The sequence below is a fragment of the Cebus imitator genome, unplaced genomic scaffold, assembly GCF_001604975.1.
Source record: "Cebus imitator isolate Cc_AM_T3 unplaced genomic scaffold, Cebus_imitator-1.0 Scaffold431, whole genome shotgun sequence".
Taxonomy (NCBI): domain Eukaryota; kingdom Metazoa; phylum Chordata; class Mammalia; order Primates; family Cebidae; genus Cebus; species Cebus imitator.
In genome coordinates, this window is record NW_016107746.1 from 375,061 (window position 1) to 398,537 (window position 23,477).

The following is a 23,477-nucleotide window of genomic DNA, read 5'->3' on the forward strand; positions in this document are numbered from 1 at the left end:
GTGGCTGTGTGTGTGTGTGTTTGGGGGTGGGGGGGCGATAGGGGGAGGGAATGATCAATTAATTCCCCAGAAATTATTTGCTTTTGCTTTCTTCTCTCTCTTCTTAGCTCATTTTATACTTTGACATGTCGAATAACAAAAATTCTCAACATCAGAAAGACTAATTATTTAAAGAAAAACTCTAGATTTCTAAAAAGTGAGGAAGATATAATATTGTTGCTGGCTTTACCGAGCCAATCATTTCCCAAAATAGCTCCGTAATTACAAATAATTTTGTAAATACTCAAGAGAACTTTTAAGTCTCTCCAAACTTAAGTCTCTCTAGTCATTTCTACCACATAGCTGCCAAAGTGCATGTGACAAAAAGCTGTACAACGAGAAACTGTTTCTCTTATCTGAGATGCCTGTGCTGTGTCTCAGATGCAGATCACAGAGGCCTGATGGTACTTAACTATTTAATGATACTTAACTTTGGCAGAGTTAGTAACACCTCTTCTTTCCCTGTATTCCAAAGGTGGATAAATGGACATAGGCTCTTAGAGTTCCTTGTTCCCAATGGCTGAAGGCTCTCTGTGAGTCCAGCCTACTCACTCTTGGGAAGCCATTCTAGCTCTAAAAGTGGCCTGAGGTACGGTCCTGAGATATCAACACAGCATCACAAACCACTTGGAGAGGAAAAGCCTTGTCACTTCTTCCCTCTCTTCTCTCTTTTTCAATACTTTCTCACTTCCTTCTTTTTCCTTTTTCTTTCTTAGTTAAAATGTCCCTATTTTACATTGGGAATAGGATTTTTGTATCATATTATCAATTTTAAATTGTGTAAATTTCTAACTATAACCTTGCTTTTTGCTAACAATTCAAATGAAATGAAGCAGTGCCTATAAAACCTAGCACAGTGCTTGACACTCAATGAGCATTCAACAAATGGCATTTTTAAATTGTTTTTATTTTGAAAAAAAATTTAAGTTTTTAATCAGATGAGCCTTGAAAAATATAATGCTATTAATATGAATAACAGTAATAGAGCTAATATTTACTGTGCCAGACAGCCTTTTACATATTTTAGTTCTCAATGAATTCTTATAAATACTCTAGGAGATAGCATTTGTTGTTATTTCCCACTATACAGATAGTTTAACTGAGGCACAAAGGAGTTCATGCATATCAGAAGGGATTCTGAACTAGGGCAATCTAATTTCCACATGTACCTAACACAATACATTATATATAATTCTTTACAAATGAGAAAACAAGACAGAATATAAATAACTTACCCAAGTAAGTAGCTCAGAAGGGACGAGGTCCCAGGTTTGCCTGACATCAAATTTTATCTCTTAACCTTTCTTCTATACTACAGAAATTCAGGATTGAGATTTTTCTTGTAGACACTGAGGAAGTTCAGACATGAAATTCTGTTTGCCTGTGTTTTGCAGCTCCAAAGCCTGCTGTGTATTTGCAGCATGGCTTAATTGCATCTGCCAGTAACTGGATTTGCAACCTGCCCAACAACAGCTTGGCTTTCCTTCTGGCAGATAGTGGTTATGATGTGTGGTTGGGGAACAGCCGAGGAAATACTTGGTCCAGAAAACACCTTAAATTGTCACCCAAATCACCAGAATACTGGGCCTTCAGGTAAGGAGAAAACTACTCATGAATAAAGTGTGTACTTTGCTCAAGTATATGTATAAACACCTAGTGATTTTTGTGTGTGTGTGTGTCCAAATGCACCCAATGGAATCCATAAGAAGGAAACAACCTTTCCTTCTCTACCCAGACTTTCTTCACAGGCTCTAAAGAACTGTCATTATTATTGCATGGCTGTTTGAGAACTCCTGCTTCTTTCCTGGTGTCTGTGTGTGAGTGTGTGTGTGTGTATGTCCTGGGGATAGTAAGAAGAAAGCCTGATTACAGAATGGCTAAGCAGCAATGTCACCAGCAGCAGCACCTGGGGGTGCTGTCTGCTTCAGAAGCCACATCTACCTGGTCACAGGAGCAAACCCATGCACTGGCATAGGAGCTAAGAACCATTCCTTGGAGGTCATAAAAACCATGTGTTCCTTGGCCTCCTTGCCTGCCTTCTTTCTGGAAACCATTGGCATTTCCTAATTCTATACCACAGTCCATTGTACCCTTGCAAATGACTAGATAATTTCCTAGGTAAGTATTTCTTAAACTATACAAAGGATCAGAAGTAGATGAACATTGATAAATATACAGATTACTGGGTCTCTTTCCAGGAAATTCTGATTCAGTTAGTCTGGGCTGAGGTCTGCAAATCTGTTTGCTTTATTATTCTTTCTTTGAGATAAGCATTCCAGGTAATTGCTCTTTTCAGAGGAGTTTGATAAATCTGTCATAGAATTAATGACACGTAAAGCAAGAAAAGCATCAGTAGGCCTTGACAAATCAGATTTTTCTGATTTGGGTTTCTTAAAAATTTTGACTTGCACTCAAGGTGACACCCTTTAAAGTTGCATAGATGCCTAATATGAGATATTGACACTAGTCTTATATTTAACAAAATCAAAGTATTTGTGTTTGCACTGAATGTGTTTAAATGTTCTAGGCCTAACTATGAGATGACTTTTCTAATTGTGTTATTCCTTCTTTTTGTTAGTTTGGATGAGATGGCTAAATATGACCTTTCAGCCACTATCAATTTTATCATAGAGAAAACTGGACAGAAGCAACTCTACTACGTGGGCCACTCACAAGGCACCACCATAGGTGTGTTTGGGGCAGATGTGATCAGAAAATGTCAGGGGCTCTTCTTCCATATTCATGGAAGGGGGTCAGCATTTCTTCTCTCTGTGCAGTCTCTAGCTTGGGTACTTGAATTGGAAAACCATTTCCTCTGGCTAATTTCTGAACAGTAAATTAAATAATAATGATAATAGGGAATTTTCCTTCAATACTAAATTTGGAGGTTGATAGATATGCCTGAAAGAGGGAGAATTATTCATTTATTTGTTTGCAAGCCTAACAGACATTTGTCAGACAGTGTTATATGCTGAGGAAGCAGAGATAAATATGGTATTCATTCTTTAAAAATCTCACAGTCTAGTGAGGGACTCAAGAAAGAAAACAGAGATTACAAAACTCAGTGATTATTTGCTACAATCAGTATGACTTTTAGTTGTCAGGGAGGCGTTGGAGTAGGCCAGATGTGGGTAGGGCTATGTTGGCAGTGTTGTGAGGCCCATTTGTCTCCCTGCTGTTTGGCTAGAGAACTCAACAATACCAACAGGATTTCCACCAGTCTGTTTTCTATATCTTAATTATAATCAGGATTCTCGTATAAAGTAGGTCTTTTTTTTTTTTTTTTTTTGAGACGGTGTTTCGCTCTTGTTACCCAGGCTGGAGTGCAATGGTGCGATCTCAGCTCACTGCAACCTCCACCTCCTGGGTTCAAGCAATTCTCCTGCCTCAGCCTCCTGAGTAGCTGGGACTACAGGGGTGCACCACCATGCCTGGCTAATTTTTGTGTTTTTAGTAGAGACGGGGTTTCACCATGTTGACCAGGATGGTCTCCATCTCTTGACCTCGTGATCCACCTGCCTCGTCCTCCCAAAGTGCTGGGATCATAGACGTGAGCCACCGCGCCCGGCCTAGGTCTTTACATACTTGTACTGTGTCACACATCTTGCATACATTCTCTCATTGGAAACTGCAAACATCCGAAACCACTATCATCCATACTCCACAAATGGTTGAATTGAAGAATTCTTTCTAATGGTGATATTCCCAAGTAACATCTTATATTTCACATATTTAATAAAGATTATATACACAAAAATCATCCTATAAGGATTTTATAAATCATCTGATTTGCTGTGAACTCAATAACTACTGCCCCTAAAAAATTAAAGGTCACCAGAAGGAAATTCAACAAACCAATGATTTTATAAAAATCGTCCTATAAGGATTTTACCATCCACATTCACAGACTGAGAAAACCACGACTCACAGAGGGAAGGTCACACAGCTAGTAAACAAGAAGTCGAATTTAGAGCCCAGTTTTGTCTGATACCAGGATTATAGTCAAGCTGGAATGGGCTTTGGAGTTTACCTAGGCATGCCCCACAGTAGATGCTTGAACCCTCTTCTCCTTGCACTCCCCAGGGAACACTTTATTCTGAATTAGCCAATTCCACTCTTGAGAAATTAAGAAATTATTCTCTACAAATGGTAATAATTGTATGTTGTTTTTTGTTTTGTTTTTAATATGGCTACTTTTACTATCATTTAAAATGAACAAATAATTATCTGAAAACTGTGAACTAGTATCTTCTTCCATTTCAGCTTTCATAGCCTTTTCTACAAACCCAGAACTGGCTAAAAGGATTAAGATATTTTTTGCACTGGCTCCAGTCGTCACAGTGAAATACACCAGAAGTCCTATGAAAAAACTAACAACTCTTTCCAGGCAAGTAGTCAAGGTATGTGACTTCCCAAGTTTTAATCTGAAATAACTAAAAGTAGCTCTGTTTCCACTGATTTCAACAGAAGACCAATGACATTTTACAAACTTCTGAAAAAATAATAGGTATTCAAGATATTCATGTAAATTCACCGATGATGTGTGCAATCTTATTAGCAGAGTTCGGGGAATTCCCCTGTTGCTAATCTACCCTACTTTCTTCATCTATGTCTAGAAATGTGTCTACTGTGCCATTCCTGAACCACAGATAGAGCTTATTTGAGTGATTGGTTTGTTGAATTTAGTAGATTAAATTTCCTTCTGATGACCCATAATTTTTTAGGGGTAATAGTAGTTGAGTTCACAGGATGGAATCAGATGGTGTGGGTTTGAATCTTATTTCTATGATTTGCTGGCTGGGTAAATTTGGTCAAGACCTTAAGTGCTCTTCATCTGTAATGTGAAGTAACAATAGTTCTTACTCATAGGACTACCATGAGGACTAAGTGATTTAATACAGCATATCCTTTAAAACAATGTCTTGCATATTATAAACTTTTAATAAATGTTAACAATTGTTTTTGCTAACATTGGTTTTATAGAACTTACCCTCCTCCATCACTAAATGCCCAACCTTGTTTCATTTCCTGATACTTTGCATGCTGCCATTTTGACAATTCCCAAAACCTAGGCAAAATTCTAGGCCCCATAGTCTCCTCTAGTTGACAGCTAACTAACCTGATCCTTTATCTAGTCCAGGTGAATTGCATTGCATGGGTTGGTGTGTTTTCTTTTTGTATTTTAACCTTCCATGGTTGTGATTGTAATGTTCAGTGATTTCAACGAGACGAGATGAAAGTGAAACAATTCTGACAGAAACCCAAAGATTTACAGAAGATTCTTATTTTTGAGAGCTAAGCAAATTAGCCTGCGATGATTGAAGTGCTTATCTATATATCCCAGAAAGACAAGTAGCAGAAAAACCACCTGAAAATGACAAAACATGCTTACATTGCCTGTTGGTACTGGGGCCTCTTATACCATTGAGATTTCAGTCTGGGCTGGTCCTACTATTAAGTCAACAATGTCAGATTTATTGCATTATTTCTGTATTCCCACATAATTAAGAGATATTTTGGGATGGTGGGATCTTCCCATTCTTCTTCATTTGCATAGTTCTCTTCAAACTTCTCCATAGCCTGATGTGTGTGTAGGATTTGGTGCAATTCAAGTTAATTCAGCCAAAAGATATCTAGGAGCTACGATTCTGAGGCCCTGGCATTAGGAAATAGCTATGTCTACAAGGAAAGTTTTCAGCTAATTGGTATGAGTAAAAACTAGGATGTACATGAGAGTAGAACGAGATTCAACTAAGAAGAGATTAGGAGACAATGGAAGGAAGTTGTGTCATGTCTAGGAGTTTAGACTTTGTTCTGTTAATGATGAGAGGCATCTGAAGAATATCAAATAGAAAAGTGGCTTGATCACATTTGTAATTTTAGAAAGATTGCCTTTTCTAAATTATAACTCCAGTAGAGGAACTATAGTACCAATGGAAGAATTGCCACATATGACCTACTAATTCCTAGTAGAAACTCCAGTATACAATGATAGAGCAAAAACATTGCTAGGCAAACTCAGAAAAAAGCAAAAATACTTCTAGCTGTTAGAATCACAAAAGACTTTTTGGATAAGATGGCATTTTAGTTTGGGCTTAAGGATAAGATTTCAATATACAGTGTGGTATAGAAAGGCTTTCTGAAATAAGAGGGAAACATGAGCAACATAGAGTGGTGAAGCTCAGGCCATGGAAAACCACACATAACTCACTTTACTGGAGCTTGTATTAGTATTTGTAAAGGATAGTATGAGAGATCATGTTGGAAATGTAGAGGCAGATTCTAAAGGGGTTTGAGTGCCAAATTAATGAGTTTGGAATGTATTTTATAAGCAATTGGAGCATGTAAAATATTTGCACAGAGGAGTGACATGCATTATGCCCCTTTTTAGAAAGATTCCTCTGGGAACCAAATGCAAGCAGATAAGGGTAAAGGACATCAAGAGGGGGAAAGGTTAGGAGAATAATTATGGGGTTACTGTTAACACATTAGCTGATAGATGCTGGGGAATGGAACAAGAGTTATGCACAGATGAGGAGAATTATTATGGGGTTATTGCTAACACATCAGCTGATAGATATTGGGGATTTGAACAAGAGTTGTGCAACAAAAAAATAATCTATAAGATACGACACTGAAATGATAGACAACGTTTAGGTATGTTTTCGACTTTTTGAGGGAGGGGCTTTCTTTCTCCTTTCCTCTCCTATCAGCCGGACGTTCGAAGGCATGCTTGGTGAAAGTCTTCTTTTTTTTTTTTTTTTTTTTTAATGGGAGCTTCTGGAATGAGACAACCCTTTTTCTCTCTGATTAGCACTTCCTTTTCACCGATACTGCCAGTTCTTTCAATTGCTCCATTTCTGTTAACATTCAACCCAATTCATGTACGTCGAACTGAATTGAGTATAAAACATAAAGACTTGAGTCAGATAGAACTAGTCACATTCTACCTCTGCCTCCTGCCACTGTAACCTTGGACAAGTTATTTAACCATGCTAAGCCTCAATTGTCACATTGATAGAATGAGTAGAGTTTGTGAAATTGGGAGATTTATTCATCCATTCCCCCTTCCTCACCTCCCATTTTGCCCCTGGACATGTATGCCTTTGTGTTCTTGTCATTCTACTTTCTTTCTGACCTATAGATTGCTTTGATCCTTTGCTTTTGGCAAGTCTCTACAACATTAAAGATTGTTAGTACTTTCTCCATTTCTTAAAAGAAGAACCTAAGGCTCAGAGAGGCTAAGCAGCCTGTCCCAAGTCAACCAGCCAATGGATGGCAGAGCCAGAATTTGAACCCAGATGTGACCAGGCAACCCATGGTCAGTGATCTTTTTATATGTGCTGGTTTTTCCACCTTTTCAATGCCAGCCTGAAGAAGTTAGTGCACAAGGTGACCAGCTCAATCAGCTGTTGAGGGCTGAATCAAGCCCATGTTCTGCGTGGCAAGCCATATGCCCTGGCATGGGCCCATGTTGCCAGAAAGAGGGGTACCTTTTCTAATTCTCACACATACCCAAAGAGCTACTAGAAGGAGCCTGGCTCCCTGCTGTTATGTGACAAACATGCCCCCTCCACAGCCACCTTGGAATTACATCTACAAGTTGGTATGTTTGCTACCCTGTATTTGGTTGCTATACTGCTGGCTGGACTGATTTAATATCCTCCCTTTTAGATTAGGGTAAAGGAGAAATTATTCACCTTTGGGCAAATGCATAGTAGTTTTGCTGAGTCACTCAGCCATGGATATTGAGGTAGAGTGGAGTCAGAGAATGTCCTGCTAATTTAGTCTGTATTTGGGAAAGCGAACTCCAGGTTTCAGAACAGAGAACCAAGAAACCATTATGGTAGATGTCACCTGTTTCTTAACACTGTATTTTCATTGTTCATTACTCATATGAACTGGATATTTTCTTCCACATGAATTTTCTTGCCAAGCATGGATGACTAAGTTATTGATAAATAAAAAGTAAATTTGTTTACTGGTTAAAGTCAGATCCTGCCTTTTACTTTAATTATTCATGTGACAATCGATCTAAGTTGTCACACTTGAAAACATGAACTAAATGTCAACATTCTTTTAAAGGATAAGCTCATTTTATGAGTGTATTCTGCTGCTACTATTAAATTATTATGGGGACATTTACACAGGAAGAATTACAATTTGGCAAGTTAAATCAATTATCTAGTGTATTATCCAAGTGTCCTAGTGATTGTGACAAAAAGAGGAAGAGTCTGGATCAATCAGATAATATGTACAAGGCTTATTATTACTTTCCAGACCTAAAGAATTGAGATATGGTTTGAACTAGTTTAACATATTATTGTCCTTCCTTTCCCTTCCCTTTTTCTTCTCCTTCCTCCTCCTTCTCCTCCTCCTCCTCTCTCTCTTCCTCCTTCCCTTCCTCTTTCCCTGCCTCTGTCCCTCTCTTCCTCTTTTGGGCATGAAGAAGAATATGAAATCTTGGTATTTCACATATTCCATTAATTTTCCATGGAATATCAAATATTCCATTAAATAAAATTTATATCTGACTATGCAAGATAACCATTTTTAAAACTCAGAATTTAATAAGCTATGCTCAGTAGGAACTTACTTGATCTAGTTTTCCAGAGATAGGAGAAGGTCTTAAAGTGAATTAGGTCTTAAGTGAACAAATGCCAGTTATTATTTTTCTTTAGTTGTAATTGCTGGTTAATAAAGAATTCCAGAAGAAATGTGTGTTCATTTTTTACTGTAAGTGGGTGTTTCCAAAGTTTTAAGAACGAAAAGTGTCTTTGTATGTTTATATCTAGTTTATTATGCTAAGATTATAAAACTAGTAGCTGTTAAGCCAAGGAACTCACTTGCAACGCTGCCTGAAATTCCACTAGTAAGGATTCATTTTTGTAGGTTAAGCTTTTGCCTATAGAAATAATTCATTAAAGGATTCTGGAATAAATGGCTTGAGTCTGTATCAATCACTAATTATGATAGTAATAATCATTACATTAATTTATATTTGAATTAAATAGTATTTGTTCCAGATGCTAGGAACTGCACTAATTGTCTTTTAAATATGACCTACTAACTTCACAACATCCCTATCTATGAGAAAATTTTTCTATTTTATAGATAAGAAAATTCATAATAATAATAAAAATTAAATACTCTCCTAAGGTATAGAATGTGTTTGAATCCAGAATGAAACACATATACGCCTCACTCCAAAGTCTTACCAATTTCCTGTGGGAACTAGTTTCTCAAAGGGCATTCTAAAAAACACCCCAATTAAAGGTTTTTTGGAAAAGCCATCAAGAGGTGCATTGGAAAGATTACAAAACTAAAATTTAATAAGCCTCATGGTTTCACTAAGGACCAACACCGAGCAGATGTCACCTAGTACTATGCAGTCCTTGTTTGAACTACCACTCTTTCTCCACTTTTGATATCCACACCTATGAGATTTGATGGTGTTTTGAAATTATTTTGTAGGTGTTGTTTGGTGACAAAATGTTCTACCCTCGTACATTGTTTGACAAATTCGTTGCCACCAAAGTGTGCAGCCGGAAGCTATTCCGTCGTATCTGCAGCAACTTCCTATTTACTCTGAGTGGATTTGATCCGCAAAACTTAAATATGGTAGGTGTAAATAATTGGGTCTGGGAAAGCAATTGTTTTGTTGCACAGAAGTGATGAAAATTCATTCTGGATTGTATGAAAACCAAAATTCAATGTTTCCTTTTTGCTTTTGGAATGTAATTAGTACATTCATGGCTTCCAATGAGGGCTGAGAGTCAACTTGCTTTCATAGGAGGATTTGAGAAGAAAGCTTTCCTGCCAACAGTTGTCATCTCTTATCTGAAACGTCCTTTGTTTAGATAAAGGCTATGGTTTTGATATCTATCTTGCTGTGCCTGAGCCTTATTTCAGACCTACTGAAGTAGAATCTCAGGGGGTGAGTCCAGACATTTGTATTTAATTTTTTACTGGTTTTCCACTTTCACAGGTGATTTGGTAAGTTATTTTGTGAACCACTTACTTCCTTAACCCAAACGCATAAAAGGAGGGATGGTTCTTCAATAACAGCTACAAATTTATTGTTCAAGGAGTACTGACAGGGATCAGTGTCAGGGTTCTTGTCAAGTAATTTCTAACTTAACCGAGATTCTTTCCATGATGACCCAAAGATTTGGGAGAGGGAAGAGGGAAAGAGAGGAGACGTGTTTGAAGTCAAAGGAAGGATCAGGCTGAAGATGTTCTCCACCTCTCTTGCAGACTTCTGCCCAGAGCCTACTCTCCCAGTCAGTGGAAAGCACCGATTAAAATTGTTCTTGCTTTCAAGCAAGATTTATAAAAGGCTTTTTATGCAAAGCATATCTTAGCCACTGCCTTTCTATGTTCCTCTCTCACTTTCTCAGTGTACCACGGAAACTATGCTTGCCTATCACTTAGATGCAAGCTTAGGTGTAGATGAAAGCATATCATGTAGGCAGAGCTGAGTAAAAAGACCTTGAAGCAAACACAAAACAGTGTATTTTAAAAATACCCTCTCAGCATAGCCTAAGAGTTTGCTAAAGAAAGACATCACAAAATAACACCCTTGACTATTCATTGGCCTTTGCTGTCCATATGGACACCTTTCGTCAAATCACCTTTTATCTTCCTGCCAAAAAGCAGAGCTTACGGAATATTATGGCGCCTTCAAGGACATTTGTTTCAGTGAACCATAACCAGGGGTGCATAAGTAATACTGGTGGAACTTTGAAAAAGTCACATGTCCAGAACTCAACTTTTCAGATTTTGATTTTTATTCAGTACGTTTGGATAGCTTATAAGTAGGTTAACATATCTTTAAAACTTTAAGGTGTTTCTGATGTTTACTTTGGTGGAAAATAGCTCTTTTTATTTAAAAAATAGTGCAATGGAAAATACGAGAGAATCGAGAGTTTGTGTGTGTGTTTTGTTTTTGTTCTTGTGTGTGTATGTGTGTGTTTATCCATAAGATATCTAAATATACTGACTGAATTGATTCTGCCCCACAAACTTTCAGAGTCCTGTAGAATATTTACCACATTTTAAAATTCAGAAAACAAAAGGCAACATTTAGATCAATTTTCAGTGTCTTAGGGTCAACAACTTTCTTTGAATGTCCTTTGGGACTTAACATGGGGTGAAGGAAAAGATCACTGGAGTTTTTATCCTTTAATCTCCTACACCCTTGGACCTAGAGAGTTGAGTCTGGAAAGAAAGATAGATTTCCTTTTGTTTTTGACAAGTGGGATGCTCTCTGTAAGCTTTCTGAAGATACTACTGAGGATGGGACAGAGCTAGTGGAGGAAGAAGTTCTTAAAGATGGGCTTCTTTGGTTAATATGTCTTCAGAGTACATGGTACATGTTTTTTTTCCTTAAAGAAAGGAAAAAAGGAAAATAAAGTATTTAAATTTCTCTCAAATGTTTGCTTGTGATATGATGATATGATTAGCCTCTAGATAAGAAATAATCTCTTTGCAGAGTCGCTTGGATGTTTATTTGTCACACAATCCTGCAGGAACATCTGTTCAGAATATGCTGCACTGGGCCCAGGTACGTGCTTCTTATTCCTGCTTGATGCACACATACCTCTGCAAGACCCTCAAGAAGGGCTCTCAGAGAGCTCACTGCAGGGTTCTGCAGGCACCCGCCACTGTCACATTGATGGTTTCGGAATCAACATCGACTGTTCATTTTTATCTACTGCATTCCCGTTTCTTCTCCTTGTCCTCATTGTCTGGGTTTTGAGCATAGTTCTCAGATATTCTGACTGAAATCTGATCCTTAGATTTTTCCAAACTGCCTTTTCAAGGGAAGGCTTTTATTTCCTCTTTCAGAAAGTCATCAGCTGTAATAAAACTTTATATAAAATGATGGAGCTTATTCCAGAAAGAGCTATTCATCTTCCAATCAATGTATGGGGCATTTTGGAATGTGGAAATAATGCTTTATTCAGAGCAAACTGAATGCTAGGGAAGAATTAAATTTATGGCTTATGTTTTACCCTCAGGTAAAGTTTTATTTGTTTTGTTATATAGCTCAATATTCAGAAAGCTCAAAGATAAGTCAGATTAAATTGGTTTGGTTTTCTGAGCTGTGTGTGTGTGTGAGTGTGTCTTTGTGTGTGCATGTATGCACACATGCATGCACATTCATTTGTTTATCATGTAATCTTTGCCTATATTCTTGGCTGGTGGCTCAGACACAACCCCTTTTGAAAAGTGAACAAAATATACATAATTCTATGGGTGGTGTCTTCTCAAATTTTTAATATATTCCACCCCACCAGAGAATTTGCATTTTAACATATATCCTAACAAATTTGCTCCTTATTTTAGAGAATCGCTACTATAGATAGCCTGAAATACTAGGTGAGGATTTCTGAAATTCTTGGAAGAGTTTGACCCCCAGGAGATAGGCTTCAAGTTCCTTTAGGAAGAAAGATGCTCAGGATATAGGTCCTCCTATTGATGAGGAGACAGACAGGTCCTCTTATGAGCACATGGCCTTCCAGGTAGTACACATGGAATTTCACAGTTAGTGAGCACTTAATATGTGCTCTTCTTGCTACCTATACATATAATTTTATTCATTCTACAAACGTCGTAGCATATTCTCTCTTTTTTTTTTTTTTTGAGCCAAATAAAAGCATGCAGTGGTACAATCATATTGCCCAGGCTGGAGTACAGTGGTACAATTATGGCTCACTGTAGCCTTGATATCCTGGGTTTAAGCAAGTCTCCCATCTCAGCTTCTTGAGTAGCTGGCACCACAGGCATGCACCACCATGCCCAGATAACTTTTGTTTCTTTTTACAAATATGAGGTCTTGTTTGGTTGCCTAGGCTAGTCTTGAACTGCTGGACTGAAGCAGTCCTCCCACCTCAGCCTTCCAGAGTGCTGGAATTACAGGCGTGAGCATTACACATGGCTGCCTATTCCTTATACATTTTACAGTTAACTTCTCTTAAGAAAAACTTTTCTCTTTTGACAGGAAGCCCTTTTCAGAATAGAAAAAAGTAGGGATGGGGGGATGGTAAATATTTGGTTGTAAATTACATAGGCAGCTAAAGCAAGGGTGATGATCATGATGATGATAGTAATACTAGTTTTAAAAAAAGCTATTTGTTGAGTATTGCTAGGTGCTACATGCTTTTCTTCACAATCCTAAGAAAGAATGTTACTATCATTTTCATTTCATAAGTATCTTACCTTGAATCACAGATTCAGTAATCTGTTAAACCTGGATACAAATGAGGTATAGTAGTTTCTTTTCACACTGCTATAAAGAATTATGTGAGACTGGGTAATTTATTAAAACAAGAGGTTTAATAGACTCACAGCTCCACAGTCTGTACAGGAAACATGACTAGGAGTCCTCAAGAAACTTAAAATCACCGCAGAAGGCAAAGGGGAAGCAAGCATGTCTTACCACAGCAGAGCAGGGGGGAGAGGGAGAGAGAGACAGAGAGAGAGAGTGAGAGAGATAGCGCACAAAGTGGGAAGTGCTGTACACTTTCAAACAACCAGATTTTGTGAGAACTCACTAACAGAAGAACAGCAAAGGGGAAGTCCGCCCCCATGATTCAGTCACCTTCCACCAGGTCCCTCACCTGACGTGTGGGAATTACAATTAGAGATGAGATTTGGGTGGGGACACAGAGCCAAACCAAATCACCAGATTTGATCCTAGAGCCCAAGTTCCTAACTAGTACATCCTATTGCCTCCCATTGCTAAAAGCTTTCAGAATTTCAATAGCAGCAGACTGCTGCCTCTCTGAATATAAATCATGATGGGAATATTTTTAAACTAAAAATCAGGACTAAGTCAGTAAGTAGGAAAAATATCTGAGATTCAAGCTAAAAAAAAACACACACAGAATAGTCTAAGAATAATTTAATGAAGTGCTTGACATAAACGTCAAAATTACCTGCCTCATCAATCCTATATGGGTGCCAAATAACAGAAAAAGGAAATGCTGTGTGTGTGAATGTTCTTACATTCTATTATTGGAAGTTTCAATGCCAAAATGCAAAAGCACTCATGCATAGTATCTCATTTAGCCCATGGCTCCATATGAACAACACAGCAGGTGGCTTGCCCCCAGATATGGGAGGCAGACAGCAGCCATGTACCGCACACAGAACTGGGGAAACAGTGGGTGAATATTTCTTCTAATAGTGAAAAGAATGTTTAAGGATGGGAATATAATCATAACAGCTTAGACCCCATCATAAGGATAAGGTACAAAGTTGTGTAATAACAATAGCAGTAATTTTTAAATGTAGGAAACAAATAGCTAATGACTTTTTAAATTCCTGAAGCAGAGATATTTAAGAATCATTCTATTCTGTATCTTTAAAAAATATTTCTATGTGTAGCATGGTAACATTTAAAGGCATTGGATTTAAATGAAAACTCTAAGGATTTTCATTGGAAAGAGACAGGAGTAAAAGATTGCACCAATTTTGTGAATTATCATCAATTTTATCATTTTTTATTACTTATTTTCTTTATTTTTATTGAAATTTAGCTTATGTGTCTAAAGAGTGGGGCATAATATTAATCTTATTTGTATATTTTTTGTGTACTATCTTTAAATACATACTGTTAACTTATATTAATGTGCTCGTTTTATTTTAGGCTGTTAATTCTGGTCAGCTTCAAGCTTTTGATTGGGGAAACTCTGATCAGAACATGATGCACTTCCACCAGGTATAAAAATAATCCTTGTAATCAGTTGCATGCTGCAAATGAACTAACAAAAATAGTATCCACTCATTAAGCACCTGCCACTTCCCATTTACCACACTGGATATTGCTTATTGCTGTTCTCACAGGCTGATTATTGGGTTCTTGCCATGTGCCATATCATTGTTTCTAATTCTTAACAAGGACCTTGCAAGGTAAATATTATTATCCCTATTTTTTTTCGGAGGCTCAGAGAGGTTAGGTAAATCACCAGAGTTATTTAGCTAGTAAACAACTAGGGAGAGGGGCTCAAGATGGTTAGATATAGCCAGGAAGAGCTTCTCTCACTAAGAGACAAGACCATCAGGAAGACTGGAACACTGAGCATATCTTCAGAAGAAAGTCATTGAGAGTGAATAGAGGGAGGATGCTGACCCTGAGCTGAAAGAGGGAGAATTCTAGCAACACTGCACAAGGTTGCTGAGCACCAGGACTCTTTCCAGGGCCTGTGTAGCTCCTGGGGAAGAGGTGAGTTAAATAGGAGTGCAATGGCCTACTCTCACTATGGATCTAGCTGCAGGACACCCCACGACCCCCATAGACATTTGAGCTAGTAGGCAGAGCTGATTGTAGAGTTGGCAAGGACAGGACTCTAGCCTGTGCAAAGCCCAGAGGGTTTGGTGCAGGAATGGTTGCAGTGAAATATGGCCAGAGACGTCCATTGCCCAAGGCTTGCTAAGCTCCTCTAGGTGGCATTGGCCTTTGTTGACTGTTGAACCTTAACAGAACAGGGCTCTCTTACCCATGGATGGGGCCAGTGTGACCTGAGCTCATCCCTGTCTGCTGGCCTCTCTCAGAGTTCCTGCCTAGCTGTACCTGCTTACAGCGCAGCCTCTCATGCCCAGCCAGGGTGACCCTCAGTGGTCACTGCCATGCCTCCTTCATTGGCAGATTCTGCCTAGCCATAGGAGAGCTTTTACACATGGGACCCTACCAGTGTGCAGCCTCCCCTGACTGCTTTGCAAGCACGCATGTGTGTAAACCTTGCCACCACCACCACGATGACATGCTTTTGCCCCACCTCCTATCAGAGTGTTGTTGCCAGTGTATGAAGAACATGTCAGCCCCTCCAGTACAGCAGTGGCCAGAGGACAAAGCTGTGGACATGGTTATAGCACACAGCCCAGGTTATAGCACACAGCCCAGGAGTGCTGAGCTAAGCCCTGGCACCTTGAAATCATTCAGAAATGAAGCCAGTCAACTAAAAACAACTTATATCACAAATTTTCAAGGGCTTCAAAGAATATAAAAGTGAAAAGCCTCATCCAAAGGACAGCAACTTCAATGATTAAAGGAATATCAGCCAAAACAGTTGAGAAGGAACCAGTGCAAGAACTCTGTAACTTTGAAAAGGCAAATAACCTCTAAAAAACCACACTACCTCTCCAGCATTTGTTCTTAACAAGATTGAAATGACTGAAATGACAGATATGTAATTCAGAATCTGGATGGCAACAGAGAGCATTGAGATTCAGGAGAAAGTTGAAACACAATCCAAGGAATCTAAGGAATCCAGTAAAATAATTTAAGAGCTGAAAGATGAAATAGCCATTTTAAGAAGGAACCAAATTGATCTGATAGAGCTGGAAAACTCACCACAAGAATTTGATAATACATCAGAAGTATTAATAGCAGAATAGAACAAGCTTATGAAAAAAAAATCTCAGAGATTGAAGACTGGTTATTTGAGTGAACCCAATCAGACAAAAAAAAAAAAGAATTTAAAAAATGAACAAAATCAGCAGAAAATATGAATTACGTGAAGACACCAAACTTACAGCTCACTGGCATTCCTGAAAAAGAGGGAGAAAGAGTAGGCAACTTGGAAGACATATTTGATGATATTGTCCATGAAAATTTCTCCAACTTCACTAGAAAGGTCAACATTTAAATTTGGGAAATTCAGAGAACCCCTGCAAGGTAGTATATAAGACAAACATCCCCAAGACATATAGTCATCATATTTTCAAATTTCTACCTGAAAGAAAAAATATTAAAGGCAGATAGAGAGAAGGGACAGTTCACCTACAAAGAGAACCTCATCAGGCTGACCATGGACCTTTCAGCAGAAACCCTGTAAGCCAGAAGAGATTAGGGGCTTGTATTCAACATCCTTAAAGAAAAGAAATTCCAGTCAAAAATTTCACATACAGATAAACTAAGCTTTATAAGTGAAGAAGAAATAAAATATTTTTCAGACAAAATTGCTAAGGGAATTTATTACCACCAGACTTGTCTGCCTAGAGGCCCTTAATGGATTGCCAAACATGGAAATGAAAGACTGTTACCAGACACTACAAAAGCATACTTAAATACATAGACCATTGACACTAGAAAGCAGCTACACAATCAAGCCTACATAACAACCAGTTAGAAACACAACGACAAGATCAACGTATATCAATATTAACCTTGAATGTAAACAGGCTAAATGCCTCACTTAAAATGCAAGAAGTTGCAAGTTGTATAAAGAAACAAGATCTAACTGTATGCTGCCTACATGAGACCCATCTTGCATGCAATGACACCCATAAATTCAAAGAAAAGGAATGGAGGAATATCTATCAAGCTAATAGAAAAGAAAGAAGAGCAAGGGTTGTTATACTTGTTTCAGACAAGACAGAATTTAAATAAACAATTATCAAAAATAACAGAGAAGGGTATTAAATAGTGCTAAAGGATTCATTGAATTTAACAAGAAGACAATTACCCTAAATATATATGCACCCAACACAGGAGGACCTAGATTCATAAAACAAGTACTTAGAGACTTAGATAACTATGCAACAATAGTGGGAGACTTCAACACCCCACTGACAGTACTAGACAGATCTTTGAGGCAGAAAACAAACAAAGATATTTGGGACCTAAACTTGACGCTTAACCAAATGGACTGAGAAGATATCTAGAGAACACTCTACCCAACAACAGCAGACTACATATTATTCTCATGTGCACATGGCATATACTCTAAAACGGACCTCACACTCAACTATAAAGCAATTCTCAACAAATTCAAAAAACTGAAATTATACCATGTACACTTATGAATCACACACAGTACAAAAAAAGTAGAAATCAATATAAAGATGATCTCTCATAACCATGAAATTATAAAGAAATTAGACAACCTTCCCCTGAGTTGATTTTGGGTAAATAATGAAATACAGTCAGAAATCAAGAAATTCTTTGAAACTGATGGAAACAAAGACATAATATACCAGAATATCTGGGACATAGCTAAAGGAGTGTTAAGAAGAAAGTTTATAGTGCTAAACATGCAGTCAAAAAGTTAGAAATATCTCAAATTAACAATCTAACATCACACCTAGAGAAACTAGAAAAACAAGAGCAACCCAACTCCAAAGCTAGCAGAAGGGAAAAACAACCAAAATCACAGCTTAATTGAATAAAATTGAGATGCAAAGAAACATACAAAAGATCAACAAAATCACAAGTTAGTTCATTGAAAGAATAAATAAAACTGATAGACTGCTAGCTAGACTAATAAAGAATAAAGGGAAAAGATTCAAATAAACAGTCAGAAATGACAATGGGGACATTACCATCACCCCATAGATATATAATAATCCCTCTGAGACTATTTTTAACACCTCTATCCACACAAATTAGAAAATCTAGAAGAAATGCATAAAGTCCAGGAAGCATAACACCTCCAAAGATTGAATCACAAAGACACTGACACCCTAAACAGGTCAATAACAAGATCCAAAGTTGAATCACTACTAAAAAACTACCAACCAGAAAAAGCACTGGACCAGAATGAATTACAGTCGAATTTTACCATACATGTAAGAAGAGATGGTACCAATCTTACTGAGATAATTCCCCAAAAAATTGAGGAGAAGAGACTCCTCTCTAACTCGTTTTATGAAGCCAGCATCATTCTGTTGCCAAAATCTGGCAGAAACACAGTGAATAAAGAAAACTTCAGGTCAACATCCCTGATAAACATACATGCAAAAATTCTCAATGAAATACTAATGAACCTGATACAGCAGTACATCAAAAAGCTAGTCCACAACAATCAAGTAGGTTTTATTCCTGGGTTGCAAGGTAGGTTCCAAATATACAAATCAATAAGTGTGATACATCACATAAACAAAACTAAAAACAAAAATCATAAGATTATCTCAATAGACACAGAAAAGACTCTTAATAAAATTCAACATCCCTTCATGTTAAAAACCCTCAACAAACTGGGCATCAAAGGAACTTACTCATATTAAGAACCATCCAAACAAACATATGAAAAAAAGCTCAACATCACTTATCATCAGATAAATGCAAATCAAAACCACAGCAAGATACCATCTCTCACCAGTCAGAATGGTGATTATTAAAAATTCAGGAAACAATAGATGCTGGCAAGGCTGGAGAGAAATAGGAACACTTTTACACTGTTGGTGGGAACGTGAATTAATTCAACCATTGTGGAAGAGAGTATGGCGATTCCTCAAAGATCTAGAACCAGAAATACCATTTGACCCAGCAATCCCATTACTGGGTATATACCCAAAGGAACAGAAATCATTCTATTATAAAGATACGTGCACATGTATGTTTACTGCAGCACTATGTATAATAACAAAGACATGGAATTAACTCAAATGCCTATCACTAATAGACTGGATTTAAAAAAATGTGGTACATATACACCATGGAATAGTACTATGCAGCCAATGAGATCATGTCTTTTGCAATTACATGGATAAAACTGGAAGCCATCATTCTCAGCAAACTAATGCAAGAACAGAAAACCAAATATCGCATGTTCTTACTCTTAAGTGGGATTTTAACAATGAGAACATGTGGACACAGAGAGGAAAATAACACACACCAGGGCCTGTTTGGGGGGTGGATGGTGAGGGAAGGGAACTTAGAGGATGAGTCAATAGGTGCATCAAACCACCACAGGACATGGACACCTTTGTAACAAACCTGCACATTCTGCACATGTATTCTGTTCCAATTGGGTGGATCACTTGAGGTCAGGAGTTCGAGACCAGTCTGGCCAACATGGTGAAACCCTAACTCAATTAAAAATACAAAAGTCGACCAGGCATAGTGGCTCGTGCCTGTAATCCCAACACTTTAGGAGGCTGAGGCGGGCAGATCACCTGAGGTCGGGAATTTGAGACAAACCTGACCAACATGGAAAAATCCCATCTCTACTAAAAATACAAAATTAGTCAGGTGTGGTGGTTCCTGCCTGTAATCCCAGCTACTCGGGAGGCTGAGGCAGGAGAATTGCTTGAACCTGGGAGGCAGAGGTTGCGGTGAGCCGAGATCACACCATTGTACTCCAGCTTGGGCAACAAGAGTGAAACTCTGTTTAAAAAAAAAATTAGCCAGGTGTAGTGGCAGGGGCCCATAATCCTAACTACTCAGGAGGCTGAGGGATGAGAATAGCTTGAACCCAGGAGGCAGAGGTTGCAGTGAGCCAAGATTGCACTATTGCACTCCAGCCTGGGTGAGAGAGCTAAACTCAGTCTCAAAAAAAAAAAAAAAAAAAAAAAGAAAAGAAAAGAAAATCATAATAACAATAAACTCCATCTATGACAAACCCATAGCTGACATAATACTGAATGGGCAAAAGCTTGAAGCATTCCCCTTGAGAACTGAATCAAGACAAGAATGTCCACTGTCACCACTCCGATTGAACATAGTACTGGAAGTCCTGGCCAGAGCAATCAGGCAAGAGAAAGAAATAAAAGGCATCCAAATAGGAAGAGAGGAAGTCAGACTCTCTCTTTTAATGGATGGTGTCATTCTGTATCTAAAAAGCCCATAGTCTCATTCTAAAAGCTCCTTAAGCTGATAAACAGCTTCAGTAATGTTTTAGGATACAAAATCAATGTACCAAAATCAGTAGCATTTCTACGCACTAACAATGTCCAAGCCAAGAGCCAAATCAAGAACTCAATCCTCATCACAATAGCCACAAAAAAGAATAAAATGTGAATACAGCTAATCAGGAAAATGAATGATTTCTACAATGAGAACTTTAAAACACTGCTTACAGAAAACAGAGATGATACAAATGGAAAAGCATTTCATGTTCATGGGCAGGAAGAATCAATATCATTAAAATGGCCATACCATCCAAATCAATTTACAGATTCAATGCTATTCCTATCAAACTACAAATGACATTCGACACAGAAGTAGAAAAACTATTTTAAAATTCATATGAAACCCAAAAGAAGCCTGAATAGCCAAGGCAATTCTAAGCAAAAAGAGCAAAGCTGGAGGCATTATTTGACTTCAAACTATACTACAAGGCTACAGTAACCAAAACAGCATGGTATTGGTACAAAACAGACATGTAGACTAATGGAATAGGTTAGAGAACCCAGAAATAAAGCTGAACACCTATAATCATTTGATCTTCAACAAAGTTGACAATAACAAGCAATGGGGAAAGGACTGTCTATTCAATAATTGGTGTTGAATTATGCAGAAGATTGAAACTGGACCCCTTCTTTTCACCATATATAAAAATCAACTCAACATGGATTAAAGATTTAAATTTAAAACCTAAAGCTGTAAAAACCCTAAAAGAAAACCTAGGAAATACCATTCTGGACATAGGACCTGGCAAAAATTTCATAATAAAGATGCCAAAAGTAATTGCAACAATGACAACAAACGTTGACAAGTGGAACCTAATTAAAGAGCTTCTGCGCAGCAAAAGAAACTATCAATAGAGTAAGCAGACAACCTAAGAATAAGAGAAAATATTTTCAAATTATGCATTTGACAAAGATCTAATATCCAGAATCTATAAGGAACTTAAGCAAACTAATAAAGAAAACCAAACAATGCTATTAAAAAGTGAGCAAAGAACATATACAAACTCTTCTCAAAAGAAGACATGCATGCATCCAGTAAGAATATGAAAAAATGTTCAACATCAGTAATCATTGGAGAGACGAAAATCAAAACCATGATGAGATACCATCTTACATCCATCAGAATGGCTATTACTTAACAGTCAAAAAATAACAGATCCTGGTGAGGCTGCGGAGAAAGAGAATGCTCATACACTGCTCGTGGGAATGTAAATTAATTCAGCCATTATGAAAAGCAATGTGGCAATTTCTCAAAGAACTTAGAACTATGATTTGACTTAGGAATCCTATTACTAGGTATATACTGAAAGGAATATAAATTGTTCTACCAAAAAGACACATGCACCCGTATATTCATTGTGGCACTATTCACAATAGCAAAGACATGGAATCTAGATGCCAATAAGAGGTAGACTGAATAAATAAAATGTGGTACTTATACACCATGGGATACTACGCAGCCATGAAAAAGAATGAAATAATGTTCTTTGCAGCAATGTGGATGTAGGTGGAGGCCATTATCCTAAGTAAATTAACACAGAAACAGAAAACCAAATATACATGCTTTCACTTATACGTGGGAGCTACACATTAAGTTTACATGGACACAAAGAGGGGAACAATAGACACTAGGGCCTACTTGAGGGTGGAGAGTGGGAGGAGAGTGAGGATTGAAAAACTACCTGTCAGGTACTGTGCTCATTACCTGCATGACAAAATCATTTGTATGCCAAACCCCAATGATGCACAATTTATTTATGTAATAAATCTGCACATGTACCCCTGAATCTAAAATAAAAGTTAGAAGGGGAAAAAATCAACCAGAATATGACTCAGGATTCCTGGATCTAAAGTCTAGTCTTCTCCCACTATACTTATTCCTTCTCAAAACAAACAAAGAAACAAACAAACAAAAACATGCAATGTTTGCTTTTAAAACATATTCTCTGACTTCTTATCTATGTTTAATAACTAAGACTGTTCTAATAGTTCTTTGGGATGTCATTCACTAGCCACTTTAAAAAATACCATTATATGGATTATTAAAGATACATAAGTAAAAATTATCATCTTTAGGAAATAGTATTATCTGCCAGGGATAGTGTGTCTGGCACACCATTCCCTAGCAAATAGTACTACTTTTGATCTGGTGTGTCACCAGATCTATGAAAACTTTTAGAGAAAAATTTTATATTAAAGGGAAATGTATATTCTTCTTATTATTTTATTCCCAAGTATGTGAGGGAGTTCATTAATGATTTTGTCTTTTTCCAATAGACAAAGCTTAAATTGAAAAAGTAGTCATCAGTGATACTTAGGTTTTTCAAATCTAGGATGTAGAAATTTGGAATTTTTTTTTTTTTTTTTTTTGATATAGGGTCTTCTTGCTCTGTTGCCCAGGCTAGAGTGCAGTGGCACGATCTCTGCTCACTGCAACCTCAGCCTCCCAGGTTCAAGCAATTCTCCTGCCTTAGCCTTCCAAGTAGCTAGGACTACAGGCACACACCACAACGCCCAGCTAAGTTTTATATTTTTAAGTAGAGACGGGGTTTCACCATGTTGGCCAGACTGGTCTTGAACTCCTGATTTCATGATCCACCTGCCTTGGCCTCCCAAAATGCTGGTATTATAGGCATGAGCCACAGCACCTGGCTTCTCTCTTTTCTCTTTTACCTTTAAAAATAAAGTCAGGGTCTCACTATGTTGCAGAGGCTGATCTTGAACTCCTGGGCTCAAGTGATTCTCATTCTTTAGCCTCCCAACGTGCTGGGATTACAGGCATGAGCCACCATGCCCAG

At 37.8% G+C, this 23,477-nt stretch overlaps 1 protein-coding gene across 1 annotated transcript in view; it reads left to right on the forward strand.

Moving 5' to 3' along the window:
• Positions 1-23,477, forward strand: part of LIPK (lipase family member K) — a 30,143-nt gene that overhangs the window by 4,712 nt on the left and 1,954 nt on the right. The window contains exons 3-8 of the mRNA XM_017510108.2: positions 1,434-1,632; positions 2,618-2,727; positions 4,303-4,439; positions 9,514-9,660; positions 11,534-11,605; positions 14,696-14,767. Coding sequence (XP_017365597.2) covers positions 1,434-1,632; positions 2,618-2,727; positions 4,303-4,439; positions 9,514-9,660; positions 11,534-11,605; positions 14,696-14,767 — 737 coding nt within the window. The remainder of the gene's footprint in view (positions 1-1,433; positions 1,633-2,617; positions 2,728-4,302; positions 4,440-9,513; positions 9,661-11,533; positions 11,606-14,695; positions 14,768-23,477) is intronic.